This window comes from Oryzias latipes, chromosome 13, assembly GCF_002234675.1.
Source record: "Oryzias latipes chromosome 13, ASM223467v1".
In the NCBI taxonomy this organism is placed as follows: domain Eukaryota; kingdom Metazoa; phylum Chordata; class Actinopteri; order Beloniformes; family Adrianichthyidae; genus Oryzias; species Oryzias latipes.
The window spans coordinates 28,098,418-28,121,239 of record NC_019871.2 but is presented as its reverse complement, the minus strand read 5'-3'; the positions used below and the strand labels follow the sequence as shown (position 1 = coordinate 28,121,239).

The following is a 22,822-nucleotide window of genomic DNA, read 5'->3' as shown; positions in this document are numbered from 1 at the left end:
CTGCATTGGTCTTAAAAACTCAAATAATTGTAATTTTTTTAATGCATTTTTGGATAAAAGATCAATCTGATTGTGATCAGTGTGTTGTTTTAAACCCAGCTAGAATCACTAGTTGTGTTTTGCGCAAACGATCCTCTTGGATATCCCTCCATCATGTCTTGATTTCTGTTTATCCTGGGTTTGTGTGGGTGAGTGTCTGCGAGACGAGAGTGGCAACACAGACGAGAAGCAGCTTTTTCCACTCACCAGTGACCATGAGGTGGCCGGGGTTCCTGCAGACCATAATGCAATCCTCTGGCTTTTGCTGACCCTTCGCCACTCCAGCACTCTCCTCCCTGACTCAAGCACAGCCCTCCGTCCAAGAGGCCTGCTTTGGACCCGGATGATGGACCTCGCTGCGGACTTGCCTTTATTGCTATCTTGGGCCACAAGGGGGTGCTGTTGGACTCCAGCTGGTTGTAAAGCCATACACGGAACCTCGCTGCTGGCCACGCTTTCACCAATGCTTCTCAGCTTAAAACAAACATGCAACTGAACCCCCATGACCTCTCCTGTAGGCATACACTGGCACAACAAGTGCCTCTTCATTATTGTGTAAATACCAAAAAAAAAAGACAACTCTTGATGAATGCAGACATGGTAGAACGGTAGTAGGCCGGCAGCTTATAGTAGTCTTTGATTTGCAGCTTTACTAAGATGACCTTAAAACTTCTCTGTGAACCTGAATGTGTCAAGCAGTCAGGAATGTCACACCGGATGCCGCTCACAGAGTTCTCTTTGGTTTGCATCTTTTTTATTTTTTTTTTTGTGATTGATGCTGATAGTTGAGGCTAAGGGAGCAGTGAAGAGAAAAAAAAGCTGTTTCTTCACAAGTTTTCAGTCTCTTCTGCAAGACTTTCCAATGTAATGTAATGGGTGATGCCTGCTACAGTATGGAAGCTTATAACATTTGCCACAATAATGTGCCAGTAAACATTTTTACCAAAATAAAAGCCTGTGTTTTCTTTGTTCTTCAGCATGAAATAATATAATCTCTGAAATGGTTTTCCATATAATATGGGTTCATTTACCATCAGATTTTATTTGCATATTTCTGAAAAAAAAGAAGCTAGTATTTGGGGGGGGGGGGGTGCATTTATTTGAGTTATCTTAAATTTAAATCTGTAAGTTTCCTTTTTATGGGCCCTACCTGCAATTTTTTTTAATGATTAATATAGGAATTTCCCAGTTTATTAATTTATTATTATTATTTTTTGTCTAATGAATCTGAATTGCAGTTTTAGGGCCAGTTTACAAAAAGTAATTTAGGAGATTGACGGAAAAAAAAGCCACAACTGTAATCATGAGACTTTATTCTTGTAATATCATTTTATTTTATTTTGGCGGCGCTAAACTCGGAGGTAGAATTGTCTTAAATTGTTTCCAAAATAAAAAAAAAAAGCAACAACACCAAACAATTTTGATTGTAGGCCTGCATTCTTCATCCTCTAATCCAAACGCAGACGCTGAGCACCAATCCGCTGTCCTGCATGCATTGAGCGGGAGGTGATTTCAGAAGTGGATCTTCTTGACACCGGTCCCCCGCTCCAATCAGTGCGGGCCAGCTGCGTTTATTAGCGCGGCTTCAGGCTGCGCGGCTGCTATGCGCTTCAGGCCTCCGCCGACCACCGTGGATAAGTAGCTGCAGCGGCCCGACACGGAACCTTGGCCCCCGGCTGATGTGACCATGGCCAGGACTGGGTTCTGCGACTCCAAGCCCCTGTTGGACTTACACAAGAAGGTGAACCGTGCGCGCTCAAACTGATCCAATCTTTTCTTCTTACTTAAAAAAAATACATAAATAAAACAAGCCATAAAATCTAATTATACATTTTTAGGTGTTTGGTTTTCATAGTTTCTCATGAAATTACATTTTCATGTGTGGGCCACAGAAAAGCAGCTTTTGGTTGGTCCATTTAAACTCCTTTCTGCGCAAATCTCGGTTTGTGGGGGGGGGGAAAAAACTCCACGCCTCAGAAAAGTGTAGCTTCTTCATCAGGTGTGGCTGAGGTTTCGATGGAAGGGTTGGTGTACCCTCCTGGTGACACTGACTGACCCAGCAGGCCGTCCCCACGCGTGTTTTTCGCGGTTTCAGGCGGATGAAAGGAGAGTCCCACTGAGGGCCCGGGCGAACGCGTGCGCGCCAACAGACCGGCGGCAGCCCGCAGAGACGGACGAGTCCAGGATGGCCCCGGTTAAAATGGAAACGGAGAGCAGATGGGTACCTTTTTTGTTGTTTACATTTTGTTTAAGGCCTGTTCCAGTGTTTGTTCTCAATTTATCCAATCAATGAAACTCCAAAGAGAACTCTAGACACAGTGCGCCTCGAATTTTGGTAAAGTTGGCATCTTTAAGGTCTAAAACATTTCTAATTCCCAGTATTTCCCTGATCTATGCAGGAAAGGAGGTTGTCAGCTCAAACGAATGAGAGCATCATCCTGGGATTCCATGTGGACAGTAGGGCGAGCTCTGCTGAAACTGTGGCTGGTGAGGTTTTTTTTGTCTCTTTTTTTAAAGCGTTAATGGCCAGATTAACGCTTTAAAACTAATTATTTTTGGCATAAATGTCAAGTGTACGACATCCATGAATTAATATTTATCAAATTTTTTTTTTTGCAAATTCCACTTCTTTTCAAAAAGATGAACATTGATATAAACAAATTTCTCATTCATTCATTCATTCATTCATTCATTTATTCATTCATTCATTCATTCATTCATTCATTCATTCATTCATTCATTCATTCATTCATTCATTCATTCATTCATTCATTCATTCATTCATTCATTTATCCTCTGATCCGTTTGTTCCCTTTCGGGGTCACGGGCTGCTGGATCCTATCCCGGCCACTTGCGGGTGAAGGCAGGGGACAACCTGGACAGGTCGCCAGTCTGTCACAGGGCCACAATCACACACCCGCGCACTCTCACACTCACACCTATGGACAATTTAGACTAACCACCAAACCCTATGAAGCATGTTTTTGGACGGTGGGAGGAAGCCGGAGACCCGGAGAGAACCCACGCACAAACTGGGAGAACATGCAAACTCCACACAGAACGGTCCCCATTGGTGTTCTGTTTCAGGCCCCCCAGATGGGAATTGAACCAGGGGCAAGAGCGCCAAGCACTCTTCCACAGCACAGTTTCTCAAAAATTTGAATATTTAATGTTTTCTAAACAATTTTTATTAGAATGCAAGGTCTTTGGAGTCACAACACCTAGAATATTGCTGAGACTCCGGGCAAACTTTTTTTTTTTTTTTCTGAACAAGCTCAAGATTTCCAGCAATATAATTTTTGTTTTATCTTGTGTCAAAGTTTTTTGCGTCCTAATTAAATGGCTTTAATAAGCTACAGATTCTACCTTTCTACCAAGTTGTTTTTTTTCCCTTAACTAAAAAATATTGCCTGACTGATTATCAGTGAAGGTGTTTATTTATCAGTTGTTGTTTTTTAAAATATGCTTGAAATGAATAAAATAAACTAATTGGAATACTTTTATGAATTGTATAAAAAAACTTAAGGAAGATGCCTCTCATTCTGGTTTTCCTTCTGCAACCTGTCCAACAGATGAATGTGTTGAGAAGCCGGTGCTGCTTTACCCTCATGGGCTGCAGGGTCTTCACAGCCTGGATGCTCTGGTTCCCAGCTTACTGCGTCATGAGGTGGAGATGGCGCTTGAGAAACTGGACCTCATTTGTGACAGGACTTTTGCCTGGGATTTGTTTTTGGACATGATGGTGAGAAGCTGTGGTCCACAAAAGCATCTTTTTATTTTTCCTTTTTTAAAATAGTTTTTAACCCGATTTGCTGTTGTCTTTAAAGACCCACTCTGATGAAAACCGTATTTTTGGTGTTTTTAACATGTTTTTGCGGCATTTTGCTAATGATGGAGGACATGCGCTATATTACCAAAAGTGTTGGCTCATCCATCCAAATGATCAGAATCTGGTGTCCTAATCTCTTGGCCTGGCCACAGGTGTATAAAATCAAGACTGTTTGTGACAAACATTTGGGAAAGAATGGGCCGCTCTCAGGAGCTCAGTGAATTCCAGCATGGAACTGTCCTAGGATGCCACCTGTGGAACAAATCCAGTGCTGAAATTTCCTCACTCCTAAATTTTCCACAGTCAACTGTTATCTCTCTCAGAAGAAAATGGAGAAGTTTGGAAACAGCAGCTCAGCCATGAAGTGGTAGGAGAGGGGTCAGCTGATGCTGAAGCACATAGTGCAAAGAGCTCGCTGACTTTCTGCACAGTCAATAGCTGCAGAGAGCTTCATGGAATGGGTCTCCATGGCCGAGCAGCTGCATCCAAGCCGCACATCACCAAGTGCAACGCAAATCGTCGGATGCAGTGGTGTAAAGTGAGCCGCCACTGGACTCTAGAGCTGTGGAGACGCTTTCTCTGGAGTGATGAATCACTCTTTTCCATCTGACAATCTGATGGACGAGTCTGGGTTTGGAGTTTGCCAGGAGAACCGTACATTTGGGACTCCATTGTGCCGAGTGTGATATTAGCTGGAGGAGGAATTATGGTATGGGGCCTCTTTTTCAGGACTTGTGCTCTGCTCCTTAGTTCCAGTGAAAGGAACTCTGAATGCTTCAGGACACCAAAACATTTTGGACAATTCCATGATCCCAACCTTGTGGAAACAGTTTGGAGCGGCCCCTTCCTCTTCCAACATGACTGTGCACCAGTACACAAAGCAAAGGTCCATAAAGACATGGAGGACAGTCTGGTGTGGATGAACTTGACCGGCCTGCACAGAGTCCTGATCTGAACCCGACAGAACACCTTTGGGATGAATTAGAGCGGAGACGAAGAGCCAGACCTTCTCCACCAACATCAGTGTGTGACCTTATAAATGCGCTTTTGGAGGAAAGGGCAGAAACTCCTAGAAACACTCCTCAACCTTGTGGACAGCCTTCCTAGAAGAGCTGAAGCTGTAACGGCAGCAAAAGGGGGGCCCACATCATACTGAACTCTACGGGTTAGGAATGAAATGCCACTTCAGTTCAAATGAGTCAAGGCAGGTGAGCCAATACTTTTGGGAATATAGTGGACTTCAAGAAAATTGAGCTGAAAACTACATTTCTAAGCCGGTCTTTCTTCAGATTGTTGTGAATCCGAAGTAGATGAAAAATGCGTCTGGAAAAAGCAGTGTCATAGGTGCTACAATCTGCAGGTCTCAAGCTCCCTGCTCTGCTCCATTCTGATGCTTCCACTTGTAGTGGACTAGATCCATGTACGTTTTTGTTTCCTCGTCTGAGCTGGAATCTGACTCAAAACTGAGCAGCTGGATGTCTCCAATACTGCTCCTCATTTTTGTAAGCTAGTGGTAGAGTGTAAACAGATGGATGATGGGAAGTAGGGGTAGGCTAACTCTGCACAAACAGCCCTGCTTACAACTCTGAGGTGAATTTTAGAACTCCTGCCGCCCTGCAAAAACTGTCCTACATAAACAAACGTTTTTTGTTTTGGTTTTTCTAGGCTAAAGATGGCATAGCCTTATCGCAAAATGAAAGGACACTGGAAATGCTTTTACAATAGATCAAAAGATGATCAGAGTGGAACTTTAACCATTTTTTTTGGAATCTACTTAGCACAGCCTCTTTCTTTTATTTACATACCTTTTTTGGACTTTTCTTTTAAACCTGTAGAGAACTCAAACGCAGAACTCTTTCCCAAATGCTGACCTCCCTCGTCATTTCACTGATTCTACCCGAGCAATCCTGGTGGACTGGATGGTACAAGTTCATGTGAGGTTCCCCTTTTTACTCCTACAAATGGTGGTTATTTGTACATATTTCTAAAAAGCAAATGCCTTTTCTAAAAGGGACTGGAAAAATGACATTATTTTGAAGCATTAAAACCCGCTCTAATGTCCTGCTAGGAGCTGCTGCATTTCCAAGAAGACACCCTGTATTTGGCCATTCACCTCCTCAACCACTCCCTGCGACAGCTCAAGGTCACCACAGCAAACTTGCAGCTCCTCGGAATGGTTTGCCTCTTAATTGCAGCGAAAAAAGAGGAGAGCCTCCTCCCAGAGGTAAGTTGATTTCAGCTCCTGTGATGAGGCTGCTGGAGTGTTGAGACTCATCTGCTCTGTCTTAATGAAAGGTGTCCTAGTTTGAGGAATCCTCTGATGCTTCCAGGTGTCTGATCTCTGCAGCTTAATGGACCATGCCTACACGAAACGCCAGCTGCTGCGAATGGAGCGCCGACTCCTTTGTGCGCTGAAGTTTGATCTATCTCACAGCCCCCCTTTGCATTTCCTCCTCCTCTTCGCCGCGGTTGCCCGCTGCAGCGCCATGGTAGGAACACTGCCACGGGACTGGGACTGCAGTGAGTTTTAAATGCCATCCACCCGGTGATCTGTGCCTCCAGATGGTGTGGATGGCCCGCTATCTGCTGGAGTTGTCTCTCCAAGAGGCCCAGTGTGTGGTGTTTCTACCCGCCCAGCTGGCTGGAGCAGCCCTCTGCTTGGCTCGCCATGTTCTCCAGGAGTCTCCAACCCCTGAAGGAGAGGCTGCCTGGTGTCTGACCTCCAGCATCCATGTTGGCAGGTGCTGAGCTTCACTCCTTTTAGTTTCCCATCTTGTTCCACATCTTGTTCCACATTTAGCATTTAAGATTTGTGGGTTTTTTTTTTCTCACTTTCTCTTGCAGTCAAACCATTCTTCTAAGGATCATGCAGATTCTAGCCACTGCTGCTTCCAGGGTCCAGACCCATGAGAACTCTGCTACTTTTATTAAGTTCTCCTCCCCAGAGAGGATGCATGTTAGCAGACACCCAGGTCTGAGGAATCCTGCTGGTCTGTTAGGTGTATGCTCTTCACAAGCCCCTCTTAAAGGAACCAAATTACACTTGTGAACTTAAAGGGTGTAAGTAGTGAAAAAAAAATCAAAAAAACTTAAAGATTCAAGTCAAAGCAGAACATTCTTGGCTACGGATCATAAGAAGCTGTAACTGTTGTTGGGTAAGAAAGGTATGACTGTTGTCCGGTGTTGACAAGACGCTTGCCGTTTGCATGCTTATGAATAAGCCTGTGTTTTATGATCTTAACTCGCAGCCAATTTAGAAAATACTAGAAATGTTTATTTTTTTTTTCTGACGTTTTCTTGTTACTTGTGGAGAGAATGTGGCCTGTCTGTCAAGTTTGGAGAAAGTTTTAATGTAAAAATAAAGTGCCCGCTGCAAAGTTTTGAGATGAGTCGCAACACTGAGATCTTTACTCTCATATGAAAAAACTCTTTGACCAGAAAACTTATGGAAATTTGGAATACCGACAAATGAAAGATCCGTGGAGTTTAGGTTGACCTTTCTTCTAAATCTTTGGTGTCATGATGTTGGCAGCAAATGCCACCTTAAAGCCACGGTCACACCTGGCATGAGATGTATGTTTAAAAATGCACTAAACACGCATTCTTGAAGACGCATGGAGTTCCCATGGAGTTCACACTGGACAAGCGGGGGGAGGGGGGGTTGCTTTTCTACTTGCACATGTTTACCACAAACAGTTGGAAGAGGCTTGGTGCAAATGTCGTGAATCTTGCTTCAGCCTTTTTCTTTCTCCGCTCTGTCGTCGTACTGACTTGGCGTAATACAATTACAGCAGGGCACAAACCGCATTTTTATTTATTTTTTTAACTTGTTCTGTCCAACAACTGAGCAAACAGATTAGAGCTGCAGTCCTTTTGTTGGACAGGTTTTACCATCACAAAAAGAGGTTATATAACTTTGAAAAACCAGAGTGTAAATTTGTATACAGTAATCCCCGTTTTGTTTATATTTTATTTGTTACATTTAGTGTGTGTGGGGAGGGAGAGGGGAAGAATGTGAGGGGGGTGGAAGAGAATAAAAGGAAGAGAGGTGGGGATACAAACGCTGATTTGAATGAGTTAATATTTTAAGCTGTAACAATTATACCAGATCTGCTGGAAAGATATTACATCAAAGGTGAAAATCTGACACGAAGATGAGCGGAAGAAATCTGTCCATCAATACACTGTGTTAGGACGAGGGATGAAGCAGACAGGGAGCAGTGTGCACGTGCACGTGGGGGTGGAGATACATGCATGCTGCCGCAGTGAACCGTGTGTTCATGAGGGGAACCAGATCCTACCCAGCCAGACCAGGAGAGGGGGGGAGAGACCCCCTGGCCAGGAGCGCCCCAGGCAACAGGACCCAAGCAACCCGGGAGGAGGGGGACCACCCACCCATCCAGCCAGGCTCAGAGGGGGCCCCCTGTAGATACCTCCAGGTAGTTGCCGGAAATGTTTTTCACGTCACAGGTGTGTCCTGTCAGGTTAAATAAGTGGGATTTCTTGCTTTATAAATGGGGTTGGGACCATCAGTTGTGTTGTGCAAAAGTCAGGTGGATACACAGCTGATGATCCTACTGAATAGACTGTTAGAATTTGGATTATGGCAAGAAATTAGCAGATAAGTACAGAAAAACGAGTGGTTATCATTACTAGAAGAAATAAAGGTCAGTCAGTCCGAAAAATTGGGAAAAATTTGAAAGTGTCCCCAAGTGCAGTCACAAAGACCATCAAGCGCTACAAAGAAACTGGCTCACATGCGGACCGCCCCAGGAAAGGAAGACCAAGAGTCACCTCTGCTGGGGAGGATAGGTTCATCCGAGTCAGCAGCCTCAGAAATGGCAGGTTAACAGCAGCTCAGATTAGAGAGCAGGTCAATGGCACACAGAGTTCTAGCAGCAGACACATCTCTACAACAACTGTTAAAGGAGACTGTGTGAATCAGGCCTTCATGGTAGAATATCTGCTAGGAAACCACTGATAAAGAAAGGCAACAGGCAGAAGAGACTTGTTTGGGCTAAAGAACACAAGGAATGGACACTAGACCAGTGGAAATCTGGGCTTTGGTCTGATGAGTCCAAACTGGAGATTTTTGGTTCCAACCACAGAGTCTTTGTGCGACGCAGAAAAGGTGAATGGATGGACTCTACATGCCTGGTTCCCACCGTGAAGCATGGAGGAGGAGGTGTGATGGTGTGGGGGTGCTTTGCTGGTGACACTGTTGGAGATTTACTCCAAACTGAAGGCATACTGAACCAGCATGGCTACCACAGCATCTTGCAGCAGCATGCTATTCCATCCAGTTTGGGTTTAGTTGGACCATCAATTATTTTTCAACAGGACAATGACCCCAAACAAACCTCCAGGCTGTGTAAGGGCTATTTGACCAAGAAGGAGAGGGATGGGGGGGCTGCACCAGATGATCTGGCCTCCACAGTCACCAGACCTGAAAAGTGGAGATGGTTTGGGGTGAGCTGGACCGCAGAGTGAAGGCAAAAGGGCCAACAAGTGCTAAGCATTCTGGGAACTCCTTCAAGACTGTTGGAAGACCATTTCAGGTGAAGCTCATCAAGAGAATGCCAAGAGTGTACAAAGCAGTAATCAAATCAAAAGGTGGCTACTTTGAAGAACCTACATTATGACAGTTTCAGTTGTTTCACACTTTTTTGTTGTGTATATAATTCCACATGTGTTAATTCATAGTTTTGATGCCTTCAGTGTGAATCTACAATTTTCATAGTCATGAAAATAAAGAAAACTCTTTGAATGAGAAGGTGTGTCCAAACCTTTAGTCTGTACTGTGTGTGCTGATCGTCATGATGGGTTAAAAAAAGCATCATTTCAAAGAGAAGGTTCACCTCTTACTGTTGTTTTCGTCCAGATGATGAAGCAAAAGTTAATTTTGAAGAAGCCAGTGCAGGGATATGGAACATTGAAGCTATGTGACCAGTACCTTTTTAGGCATGCATTATCACTGTAGATCACAATTTAGTCCACACCTAGCAGCCAATCTGAATCGAATATTTACCTGGATCATGGTATAAATTTGTAGAATAAGTTGGTCTCAGAGAAGTTACTGTAGGCGAACTGGAGGGGTCTAAGGGAGTTAGGGGACCGTGCAGGATTCGCTCCAAGCACTTTGTGGTTACAGACATAAGGGTTAATGGTCTGTAGTCATTGATGCAGTTCATGGACAACTCTTTGGGGACAGGGAGGATGGTGGAGGATTTAAGGCAGCTTGGAACATGGGACAAAGAGAGGTGGAACAGTTTAGGACACCAAGGACACCAGCCAGCTCATCCACACACTCCTTGATAACGGCGCCCAGGATGACGTCTGGTCCTGCAGCTTTCCTGGTTTCGTAGCTCTCAGGGTTCCTCTCACCTCATTTTCCTGATGGATGAGTAGAGCATTGGTGTTGGTGCTGTGGGGGCTGTAGTTGAGACAAGGTTTCAAAGCGGACAAAGAAGCTGTTCAATTCTTCTGCCAGTGCTCTGCTGCTGTGGGAGGGGGTTGTACTTTGGCTCCTGTAGTAGGGGCAAAAGATGAGTTTTTAAAAAACAAACTTTAAATTAAAAAATAGTATAGATAATAACTATTAGTTTATTTGTATATTGTATGTTTTAATCTTTAGCATTATCAAGAACTACACTAATATAGTCCTTTAGAAGTTAGGACTATAAACAGCAAAAAGAGAAAATCAAGCTCTTCAAGGTTTTGTGGGTGGCTCTGAAAAGAGCCGTTGCGGGTCAGTCCTTGGAGGACAGAAACATGATTGTGCCATGGATCTGCTCCCTCTGCAGGAAAGTGGATCATGGCAGCAACCGCTTTGAGGCAGTGCAGCAGCCCCTCTTCAGTTACCATAGGCTCAGTCACTGCAGGTTCCTGTGGTGCTGGGGACCTGATGAAGCTGTGAGGAGCACATGCTTCCCCCACACTCTGCTCCACAACTTCTGTGTGGACTTCATCCAGGCCTTGATACTGACACCTCTGCACAGAAAGCATCCAAGAGGCATTCTTCAAAACCAGCCGGGCTGGGGAGATGATGTAAAGATTCATCTCTCTCTGGGAAGGAGGCACCAAGGGAATGACTGTATCAAATCTTTTTTTTAGCCACAAAGACACAGAACTCATTGGAGACAGAAGATTGAATGATCATCTGTGGAGCGTCTGACCAAAGGTGGAGTTGCGGGGTCCCACCGTCACTCGTCCTGTTCCAAAATCAATCACCTGAAAGTGACTGGTGACGTCCACAACTGCAAGAAGAACTTCTGAAAAGGATCCCTTGTTGTTGTGGAGCTGGGATCCTGAGTTGGGAGACTTTTTTACATTTTTTTATTTTGTTTAGTTTTTTAACAGGCCTGCGTAAATTATCCTTTTTGAAGAATCTAGACCTGTCGGGCTCCAGAAACCCTCCTTAGTACGGCCGTCTGATGGTTTGCAAGTGTAGATCTGTGTTGAAGGAACCTGCCGGTCCTTAGAAGTCTCCTTCAACACGAGCTGACTTACTTTTGGAGCAAGAAAGTCTTCTGCAGCAGCTCTGGCTGGAGCCTCAGAGGCATTCAGAAATTCAAACATCAAACATGCCACATGCTTAGAGACTGTGGGGGAGGGGTAGGGGCGTGTGGCAGTATGCCAAAAATGACATCAGTATATCAGTATGACATCAGACATGTACGCATCATCATCTTTGATCTTTTGTCAGTAACCCTTGTACTATCTTAGATGACCCCACCCTTCCATTGACGTGTTCTCCCTACCATGACAAAGGTGGATAAAGGTGGAAAGATTTCATGTAATCCATGGACACCAGTGAAGATCACAAATCATTGAAGAAAAAGGTCTAGTGGGTCTAGATCAGTGATTCTTAACCATGGGGCCGCGGCCCAATCTCGGTCCGCGAGCGCCAACTAGTGGGCCGCGAAAAAAAATCTGTTCTGAACCTGTGGGCCGCGAGGGCTGCTGCAGTTTCCCGGGCAAACGCTAGGAGATCCGATTGATGGTAAGACGTACTAATGTTCTCTCTGTTAATAACGTTAACTTTATAACGATCGATTTCGGTCAAAACTTAATGAAAGAGTAACTTAAACAAATTATAACAACCCTGAATTAAATCAAAACTGTAGGTGGTCTGCGTCCCTCTCGTTCTTTCAGTTGCTGGACTATGGAAGCAATTCTGTAGCATTAATAAAAAGCAAAGTCAAAACCAGAAATGCTTTTTCATTTTCAAAATGAAGCTGCATTTTTTGACTCAAAAATAAAATGAAAAAGCAATCCACCAAAATGCTTTTTCTTTTCCTTCCTCAACACAGCTTATTCTGTCACTTAATTAAAATTAAAATTAAAATGGTATTTGACATTTCATTTTCAAGACGTTCCATGGTAAATGTGTAGCATAATTCATTTAGAAATGTTTAATTTGACATTTAAAATGGATTAATAGAAATGCTTTTTAATTTTCAAAATGAAGCTGCATTTTTTGACTCAAAATTAAAAAGAAAAAGCAATACTTCAAAATGCTTTTTCATTTCCTTCCTCAACACTGCTTATTCTGTCACTTAATTAAAATGATAAAGAAAATGGTATTTGACATTTCATTTTAAGAAAGGTCCATGGTAAATGTGTAGCAAAATTCATTTAGAAATGTCTTATTTGACAATTAAAATGGATTAACAGAAATGCTTTTTAATTTTCACAATGAAGCTGCATCAAATGCCTCAAAATTCAAATGAAAAAGCAATATTTCAAAATGCTTTTTCATTTTATACTTAAAACCGCTTATTCTGTGTCATAATTAAAACGAAATGCGGCCGCTGACACACACACACACGCACCAGGAGCAGACTGTGTTAGCGGCAGAGAAGACAGCTTTGAGTTGGTTGTGAACTTCTGATGAGTTTCCACAGCTTCTCAGGACTACATAGCAGCATGTCCGCCTTCTGCGGTCCTCCTCCTGACGCACCGCGGACAAGCTTTTGTTCTTCGGACCGCCAGCTGCCTTCGCCTAGCGGAGCGCGAAGCTCCCGATGATCGCTGAAGGCGGAAATGCTGCTGCGATCTGAGAAACCATCAAATGAATTTGTGTTTCCAGTAGTGTCCACACGGAGAAAGCAGTGACGTCATCGCCCCGCCTCCCCTCTGCTAATGCTTTTTCTAAATGAATATTGCTCCAAGTTTTGCAGGGTGGATTTGAAATTGCAAATGCAATCCCCTCTTTGCATTTTCGTTTTAATTATGACACAGAATAAGCGGTTTTAAGTATAAAATGAAAAAGCATTTTGAAATATTGCTTTTTCATTTGAATTTTGAGGCATTTGATGCAGCTTCATTGTGAAAATTAAAAAGCATTTCTGTTAATCCATTTTAAATGTCAAATAAGACATTTCTAAATGAATTTTGCTACACATTTACCATGGACCTTTCTTAAAATGAAATGTCAAATACCATTTTCTTTATCATTTTAATTAGGTGACAGAAAAAGCTGTGTTGAGGAAGGAAATGATAAAGCATTTTGAAGTATTGCTTTTTCTTTTTAATTTTGAGTCAAAAAATGCAGCTTCATTTTGAAAATTAAAAAGCATTTCTATTAATCCATTTTGAATGTCAAATTAAACATTTCTAAATGAATTATGCTACACATTTACCATGGAACGTCTTGAAAATGAAATGTCAAATACCATTTTAATTTTAATTTTAATTAAGTGACAGAATAAGCTGTGTTGAGGAAGGAAAAGAAAAAGCATTTTGGTGGATTGCTTTTTCATTTTCTTTTTTAGTCAAAAAATGCAGCTTCATTTTGAAAATGAAAAAGCATTTCTGGTTTTGACTTTGCTTTTTATTAATGCTACAAAATCGCTTCCATACTGGACTAGCGGTAAGATCGGGCCTAATACACAGTTTAAAAAAGAGCCTTTGGACCAGTGACGTGCGGTCAGGTGAGGCAAGTGAGGCGGAGCCTCACCTGTTATAATCGTGATAAAATAGAAAAAGGTAAATTAAGTAAACATTATTTTCCACTGATCTGTGTTAAATATACATTTTCAGTCAACTTAACACATTTTCCAAGGTTTCTGAGGTTAAAATCGCCGAATTTGAGCGTTCCGCGATCACAGACGGAGCTGAATATGTGAATCTCCGGGTGAGGCTCGGGAGCGCTGTGCCTCATGTCTGACGGCCAGACTCAATACTGAGACGTGCCGTGGACGCGCTGCTTTAGGCCTGCAGAAACGGCTTCAGGTGAGGTATGCCTCACCAGCAGGGGGCAGACGTGAGCTGACAGCTGCTTTGTAGCTACACTAGTTCCGTAGAAACAGACAGAGGATGAGAAACTCATAAAATAAAGGAAAATAAGGAAGAATTTTTCAACAGATCACAGAGTTTTTGTGAAGAAGGATCGGCAGACAGACGCAAAAAGTGAAGACAAATATGTTTTTAAATGTTTGCTTTTAAAAAAAATAACATGGGAGTAAAAGTGGATAAAAATGTAAGTAAAATCATTTATTTTATTTTTATGATAATTTTCACAGACAATATTTGATAACTTATTAAAGCTCCAGAATTTGAAGATGGAAAAATACCAGAAATCGTTACTGAGGGTCAAATGCGTGCTGAACACATCTTTATTCTTAAAGTGCATATGACTAAATTTTAACCAAGGAGAGTGTTCCATCCATCTATAAAAGAAGTGTTCTCTGTAGGACAAATATGATTTTGTGTATTTTATAAGATTTTAGCTGTTGTTGGATTAATGGTTAAATATTTAGCTCTTTCATTGTAAATCTGACTCCAGAGGAGTCAGTGCCTCACCAGTCATCAACCTCACCGCACGTCACTGCTTTGGACAGCTGCAAGACTATGTTCTTTCTTGGACTCCAACTTGTCTTGGAGTCTTACCGCAGACTGATGGCACAATGTCCATTTTATTTGTGTTAAAACTGTCGAAGATTTTTATTTTCTGTCCTCTGACTCGCAGCACAGTGCCGTTGACATTCTAGTGTGGTAATTGTTCTCTGATGCTACTTTTTATAGAATAAACGGGAGATCCTGATTACAAGAGTAAAGAAAACAGTTGCAGAAAACATGGAGAAGTTTTTAAAACGAAAAAATGAAGTACAAAGTTATGCCAGTCCCTCTTCAAAGGCGAAATTTATACGAAAATACAACCCTGATTTTATAAAGTTTGGCTTTGTGAACGGAGGCAGTGAGGCAGAGCCCAGAGCCCAGTGTGTTGAGTGTGGGCTAACATTATCCAATGAAGCACTAAAACCGTCAAAATTAAAGCGCCATCTGGAAACCAAACATCCGAAGCTCATTGGAAAGCCAGTAGATTATTTCAAAAGAAAGGATGATGGGCTTCAGATGCAGAGGAGGTCCATCGTGTCACTGACTGGCGACGCTAAGTGTGCGTTAAAGGCCTGCTACTTCGTAGCCAGACGTGTGGCGCAGAGTAAGAAAGCGTTCACCATAGCGGAGGAACTGGTTCTGCTGCCGCTGTGGACATGTGCCGTGAGATGATTGGTGAGGCTGCAGCAAAGAAGCTCAAGACCATCCCGCTGTCGAATGACATTGTGAGTCACCGTATTGCTGACATGGCCTCAGACATTGAGCAGCAGCTTCTGGGGAGAATAAGAAAGAGCCCCTTTTTCTCTTTGCAGCTGGACGAGTCAACTGACGTCAAAAAAGCTGCGCTGCTGTTGGTTTTTGTTCGCTACCGGTGGGATAGCTCTTTGCAAGAAGACATTCTGTTTTGTGGAGAACTTCCAACTCGAGCTACAGCTGAGGAATGTTTCCGCTGCATGGATCACTACCTCACTGAGAATGGCCTTGACTGGCAGAACTGTGTTGGAGTGTGCAGTGATGGCGCAGCGTCAATGACTGGCAGGCATCGCGGTGTCATCAAGCAGATACTTGATCTTGCGCCAGAAGCTAAATGGACCCATTGTTTTCTCCACCGTGAAAACCTTGCAGCAAAAAAAATGTCTCCGGAGTTCCATGAGGTGATGGATGTCACTGTGAAAACCATCAACTTCATTAAAAGTAATGCTGTGAACTCCAGATGTTTTGCTCAACTTTGTGAGGGCATGGAAGCAGATCATGTCAAGCTGCTCTACCATAGTGAGGTGAGATGGCTCTCAAGAGGGCTTGTTCTCACACGGATCTTTGAGCTTAGGAAGGAAGTTTTCTCCTTTCTCACTGATAAGAAATCTCCTCTTGCACATCATTACACCAACGCCACATTCATAGCTAAACTTGCCTACCTCTCTGACATTTTTTCACTTCTGAACCAGCTGAACATCTCACTTCAAGGGAGAAATAGCAACATATTTTTTGTTGCAGACAAAGTTCAAGCTTTCCAGAGAAAACTTTCTTTGTGGAGTAAGAGGGCCCATGAAGAGAGACTGGACATGTTTCCACTTTTGTCTGACATTTTGGAAAGCTCACCTCAGGTGAAGATCAGTCATTCAGTCTCTCAGCATCTCTCACAACTGGCAGAGAAATTTGCTGAATACTTTCCTGAGGATCCCAGGGAGGGACACATGTGGGTTGTGGACCCATTTTCAGTTGATCCCACTGAAAATGATGTTGCTTTGCCCTCACATCTGGAATCACAGCTTCTGGAAGTTTCCACTGACAGCACTTTAAAAGGGCAGTGGGGCAAACTGGACCTAGGTTCCTTCTGGATTGTGGTCTCAAAGGAGTACCCACTTCTAGCACTGAGGGCTGTTAAAGTCCTTCTTCCTTTCACAACCACATACCTGTGTGAATCAGGATTCTCAACTGTAGCCACAACTAAGACCAAGGCTCGCAGCAGACTCAGAGCATCACTGGAGGCTACCCTTAGAGTGAGCCTTTCCCCCATTCCACCCAGACTGGACTTGATCAGGTCTAAGAGACAGGCCCAAGTCTCGCATTAAGAGGTTAACATGAAATGTGATTTATAGCATGTTAAAAAACAGACTGTTGTGGCTGTTGTTAATTTGTCACAGATTTGGAGAGAAACATATGGTACAAAAGTTAAGACCACTAATTTGTCAAGTTCATCAGCATTTTGTAAGGTAATATTTTAATTGGAACTTTATTTAAGTGTCAATTACAGTTTATTTAATTTCAAAATTATTTTCAAGTGTGCTTGCTTTATTACCACACAATTTTATTTATCAAAATCCCTTATAAATGTTTTTGGAATTCTAATTTGTGCTAAGCATGACAGCTGTTCAGGGTGAAATTAAATGTCTTTGAGATGATCATATTGTAGCATTTTTTCCCACAAGATTTTACTTTAATAAACCATAAAATGACTTGATGTAATCATTAAACAAAAATCGAATGAGATGTAGATCAATTTACATTAACATGTTATTTGAATGGGCCTTGAATCACGTTGTACGGGGAAAATTGGGCCCCAGTGTCAAAAAGGTTAAGCAACTCTGATCCAGACCCACTAGACAGAGCTCTGAACCTTTTTTCATCAATGATTTGTGATCTTCACTGGTGTCCACGGATTACATGAAATCTTTCCACCTTTATCCACCTTTGTCATGGTAGGGAGAACATGTCAATGTAAGGGGGGGGTCATCTAAGATAGCACAAGGGTTACGAAGACAGATGGGTCTCCAATTAACAATATAGAGTAAATCTTTGTGAGGTTTTGGGATAAGAGAAATCAGTCCTGGGGTCATGCTCAAGGGTAAGGTATCATTGGAAATACTTTCAATGTAAACTTCCAGGAAAAACAGCGCAATCTGCTGGGAGAATAATGTATACAATTCAGATGTCAACCCATCTGTTCCTGGAGAGTTGTTTTGTTTGATGCAGTCACAGACTTCTTCAGGATTTACTGGATTATCACAAATTTCTCTTTCAGAATCTTTAATTGTTCAGGTATTTTTTAAAGCGTTAAGAAAGATTTCAGCCTCTCTTTCAGAATATTGTGAAGAGTCCAGATTCTTGTTAAAGGATGAGCAATAGTTGGAGATTATTTTAGCATTTCTACAATTTATGTAATTGATCTCTAGCTCAGTAATTGTGTTTATTTGTACTTGATGCTTCTCCATTTTAAAGAAATATGAAGAGTTTTGCTCTCCCTGCTCAAGCCATTGTTTTCTGTATCTAATGAAAGCTCCTTCTGCTTTTCTTTTATAAATCTGATCCAAGTCTTCCTGTAGTTTGATCATTTTATAGTTTCATCTAATTTGCTGTCCAGAGGTTTTTGCGAAATTATCGAGGTGCCTGTGATGAGATCATGTTCTTGTTGCTTTCTTCGTTTGGCTAAATTGCCACCAAATGTTCTTAAAAACTCGGCTGATTCGTATTTGAACATCTTCCAGTTAACGGTGAAAGAATTGTCCAATTTGGCTTTATTGAAGAATTTTGATAGAAGATGGTTAATTTTTATTTGCACTTATGTAATTTTGAGCAACACGTTTTTCGATTTGCAATAATGAGATTTACTGACATTTTGTGAGGGACATAAAACAATATCTATACGAACAGCTTGATGGTCACTTAGTGGACACGGTACGATGTTCACTGAAATATCCTTATCTTGTAAATCACTGGAAATTAACCAAAAGTCTAATCAAGAAATCTAGATTTATTACTCCATGTGAAAGATGGTATATTTGGATGTTTGAGTCTCCAGATATCGACCAACTTAAACTTTTCCATAAAAGATTTGATAAATATGTTTTTGCGATTATCATGTGAGGGGGCCCGCCGATCAATTTGAGAGTTTCAAGTAATATTAAAATCGCCCCCCATAATGATTGCAGAGTTTGGATACTTCTCAAAGCCACTTTTTCAACCTATTCTCAATTTTAAGAAAACAATTGTTTATTCTCTGTGTTCAAGTTGTAGCCGTATGAAAAAATACTCTCAAAGACTATGAAAAACGTATTTTCTGAGCTTAACCTGCACATCGATAAGTGTTGTTAAACATAATAGCTCAACAATATTTTGTGAATACTGAAGGTATTCGAGACATTTCCAAAAGAGGAAAAATTGAACTAAGCCTATATCAATAAAATTTGGACTTGTGTGTTTTCCATGTGGGCATCGGTAGGTTAATGTTTCAGTCCGATCCATCCTGTTTTCTTTGTAGTGATTTGGCAACAATTCATTTGACTTCATTTGAATCTGATGAGCTTTGTCCAGCTGCCAATAGAGCTTTTTTTGCAGCTGGGGGCTTGCTTTGAGGAGGAAGAAAGGCTTCCATGTCCAAAGTTGGTGACGACTTAGCATAGTCATGACACGTGGCGGTCCTCAATACGGTAGCTTTTTCTCCCGCGACTGGACATTAAGGTAAAAAATAAAAAGATCCTTCTTCTTTCAAAATGAGTTTGAGATATTTTCCTTGTCTTTTGAATGAAACGGGTATTATATCTGATAACTTTTGCAGAAGCTCAGAAGGGAAGTACCTAAGCAGACGCCATCTTGGCTAGCCTCCCGTCCACTTGACCTCCTGGATACAAGAAGTGCTCCTAAGAAACCAGGAAGTAAACAAATAAAACACTGAGAAAAACCAAAAAGTAGAAACCAATCGAAGTGAATTGCAATAACCGTTGGAACCTTACAGCTGGACAGTGTGTACACCCAATGACGCTATCAGAAAGAAATCCACTTTATTTAGCCCTCACACCGTGACAGAGCACGTGTCACATCAAATCTCTTTTTTCATGGCTAAAAAATACATTTTGGCACATTTAAAATGTGTTACACAAAAGGTCAGTGTATAAAGACTGTTTGAAACTGCAGATATTTGTGACCCTTCTTTGTGTTCACAATTAATGTTTTTTTTCAAGGTCTGATACTGAAAACAATTCTGTGCAGACATTTCTGTTGGAAGGATGTACTATTGCTGCTGCCACAGAGCAGCGCTTAAATTATTTGAAGGCAACTCTAAAATTAAAGTCGTGCAGCCCTATTGTGAATTCTTTTCACTTACATCCTCTTAGTTTTTTTGGGAACATGTTGATTAACTCGGGAAGATTTTGAATACGGACAATGCTTACATTATTCTGCTTCCTGCATGGGCAATCCCCTGTAGAAATGAAAACACATTTCTCTGATATTTACTTTAACTCCTGAAATGTTCTTTAGGGAATTCAACTGCTGATTCTGCGTTTGCTTTGTTGTTAAATGGTCTTTGTAGGCTGCTAGTATTTCTGTGCTACAGTTGTCAAATCAGACTGATGCTACGGTACTTTTACTCCCAGAATGTGTTGCAGGTTCAAGAACACGCTAAGTGCTTTTATCATAAGCAAAGAAGGGGATTTTTCTTGTTCTTCTTCTTCTACTGTTTACCAGCGCACGTCTGCCACCTACTGTTGGAAGAGTGCTGGTGCCTTACACATTCTGGAGAATCATACTCCAGGCGTTTTCTTTCACAGCTTCATTCCGATGTAGGAAAGACTTGGTGTCATAGAATTCAGGCCTGACAAACTATTAATTTAATTATTAATTTCTCCTCCATGATTAATTTTGAAACGGTTGTTACTTCCATTAATTAAAGGGGACGTCATCTCTATGTCACTATCAAACCCGAATCTCTGATTGGTCAAAGTTCAACCTGGTTTAACTTTCAATGCACGCTTAATGGCTACGCGTTTTGTACGTAGAGGTCGAAAATGAACCTAAAAGCTTGTGTAGCAACCCGTTTATATAGACTTTACATTGGCAGTGGTCGCCCGAAAGTGCAAGGCCAGTGTTAAGGAAGCATGTTACTTCCAGCTTCATCTATTTTACAGGTTAAAAATGATCAAATGATTTAAAATAAGACAGAAAAATCAGCTTGGAGACATCTGCAGAACACTGCTAAACTGCCGAAAACACAAGCAGAGTTTTCAATCTGTCAACGTACATCTGTCAAAAAGAAAAACTAGAGGAGAAACATGCAAGACCCATGCAGAGATAATAACACAGAAAGATAGTAGTGTAGGACTTTGAGTAGAAACTTTCAATTTACTGTAGGTACTCTGGGAAAACCAGAGAATTGGTTGACATGAAGGGAAGAAGAAAGGTGTAAATGGCAAATACCTACATGGTATTTTTCTGACTTGATTAAGGCCCAAAGTGCTTTATTGTCACAAGTCCCATTCACACACATTCACACACTGATGGTGACAAGGATGCCATGCAAGGAGCTTGTGCGATTCAGGACTCTTTGACACACGCACAGGTTAGGCAAGAAAAGAATCTGTGACCTTTTGGACAGAGGTCAACTGTTCTACCTCTGCTCCACAACCAATGCCGACAATTATCCTGTGTGTTCGAGTGACCAGATGAAAAAAAGAGCTAGATTTATAGATTGGGAGCAGGTTCAAGCTATGTCATTTAAGCGATCCTGAAGGAGGAGTTAGCTAAGAATGTGCTGGAAATGAAGAGAGTGTCAGATACAGGGGTGTGTCTGAATCCTGAGGTTTAAGATGTTAAGTTGAATGTTGTCAGTGGAGAATAATCCAGAAGGGCAAAGAAGTATTTAGTAAGCCACCAATTGTGCAGATTCTCCCACTTAAAAAGAGTAGAGAGGCCTTTAATTTTCAGTTTAGGTTCATCTATGAGAGACACGATTGGGGGAAAGAATCCAGGAAATTACATAATAATAATTGGTAAATTCTTAAGTAAAATCAGTGTCATGACTTCAAAGAACCGAGACAGACCCAGATGCTAGAACCCGGAAGGAAACACAGGAGAGTGAAAGGTAAGTTAGATGATTTATTTTCCAGGATGCAGATCCAATGACAAAGATGGCGGCTGAAGGCAGCAGATGAGTAGTAAGATGTGGAACAGGAATCTTCACTTGGAGTCGTGGCTTGACTGGAGGTTTTCTGCAGTGGCTGAGCTGGAGGGTTGGTGTGAACAGGAGTCGTGGTGTGATTGAGTTGAACGGATAGCTCTGGAGGCGAATCCCAGTTGAACACTCGTGGTGAATTTGTCCTGTAGGCGAGGCGTAAGGAAATATTTGCTAGAGGCAAAACTTCATGAGCAAGAACATGAGCAACCAAAGTAAGCACCATAGAGGAACAACGAACTGGCGATGAATGCTGGGGCTGGATCTCTTTGTGAAGGCTGAAGAGTTGATGAGTTGAGTGATCATAGCTGGGAATCCTCAGGAGCAGAGCAGAGAGGGGAGGGGGAGGTGACAATCAGTATGTAGTCAACTACAAAGAAGCTAGATTTTGGGCTCTCCCAGACCTGAAACTTCTTATCTAACCCTTTAACACCAGAGCTTCTGCTCCTGTGTTGATGTTCTTTGAATCACTGAAAGTCTTCAAATGTTTATGCAATGAACATAATCTCGGCAGATTCTGAAGCAGCAGAGAAGACGGCTTTGTTCATTTATGCAACACTTTACAGTAGTAAACAGCTTACAGAATTAACATAAACCACATGATTCTGATGTGCCTCGTAAAGTTTTAGTGAAGTTTTGCACACTGTGCACACACAACTTCAGAATCTACGGAAAAACAAACATATTGCAATTGAAGAGTTATAGCAGTTTTTAGTGTGTGTTATATTTCATGTCACCATTGACATTTCTGGTACAAAGGCTTAAGAGGCCCCTCTTTCCTCCACTTGTTGCCTGTATTAATGGCACCTGTTTAAACTTGTTTTTGTTCACCTTTTTGGCATATGATGTCAGGAGTCATCACAGCAAATCAGCTTTTGCACAAGTGGTTTGCCAGAGATTTTTATGCGGGATGCCCTTCCTGACACAACCCTTTATTTTATCTGGGCTAAGGACCGGCACAGGGGGAACCCAGACTTGAGCCCCCTTGTGGCTTTATTGTTAAGCAGTAGCGTGTAGGGGCACTGGATTAAGCTCAGTTCGCTCCTGGGATATGGAGCCTGGTTTCCCGTGAGCCGGTCCTACACACAGCTACTTGAGCCATCCAGCTGCTACCCATCCATCCATCTATCCATCCATCCATTTGTCACCAGAATAAAAGACACCTG

General features: G+C 42.0%; 1 protein-coding gene and 1 long non-coding RNA gene across 3 annotated transcripts; both read left to right on the top strand.

Moving 5' to 3' along the window:
* Window positions 1-1,570: 1,570 nt before the first annotated feature.
* On the top strand, window positions 1,571-7,254 carry LOC101162061 (G2/mitotic-specific cyclin-B2). Of its 2 annotated transcripts, none has more exons than XM_020708472.2 (9): window positions 1,571-1,780; window positions 2,135-2,260; window positions 2,439-2,526; window positions 3,612-3,781; window positions 5,704-5,796; window positions 5,937-6,092; window positions 6,199-6,357; window positions 6,431-6,609; window positions 6,713-7,254. In XM_020708472.2, the coding sequence occupies exons 1-9, from the start codon at window positions 1,727-1,729 to the stop codon at window positions 6,915-6,917; spliced, it is 1,230 nt and encodes a 409-aa protein (XP_020564131.1). In that variant the 5' UTR covers window positions 1,571-1,726; the 3' UTR covers window positions 6,918-7,254. The 2 variants fall into 2 exon arrangements, with proteins under 2 accessions (XP_020564131.1, XP_004075918.1); XM_004075870.4 differs by having other exon boundaries at window positions 1,575-1,780; window positions 5,704-5,802.
* Window positions 7,255-18,710: 11,456 nt separating this feature from the next.
* Window positions 18,711-19,522, top strand: LOC110016260. The gene is made up of 2 exons (XR_002291577.2): window positions 18,711-19,168; window positions 19,266-19,522. It is a non-coding gene; the product is annotated as an uncharacterized LOC110016260 (long non-coding RNA).
* The last annotated feature ends 3,300 nt before the right edge of the window (window positions 19,523-22,822 follow it).

Excerpts from the sequence above, each read along its gene's own strand:
- LOC101162061 (XM_004075870.4), top strand. The coding sequence starts at position 1,727 with ATGGCCAGGACTGGGTTCTGCGACTCCAAGCCCCTGTTGGACTTACAC. Across the intron at positions 1,781-2,134 it reads TGTTGGACTTACACAAGAAG|GCGGATGAAAGGAGAGTCCC; the intron begins GTGAACCGTGCG and ends TCGCGGTTTCAG. Across the intron at positions 6,610-6,712 it reads TCCAGCATCCATGTTGGCAG|TCAAACCATTCTTCTAAGGA; the intron begins GTGCTGAGCTTC and ends TTTCTCTTGCAG.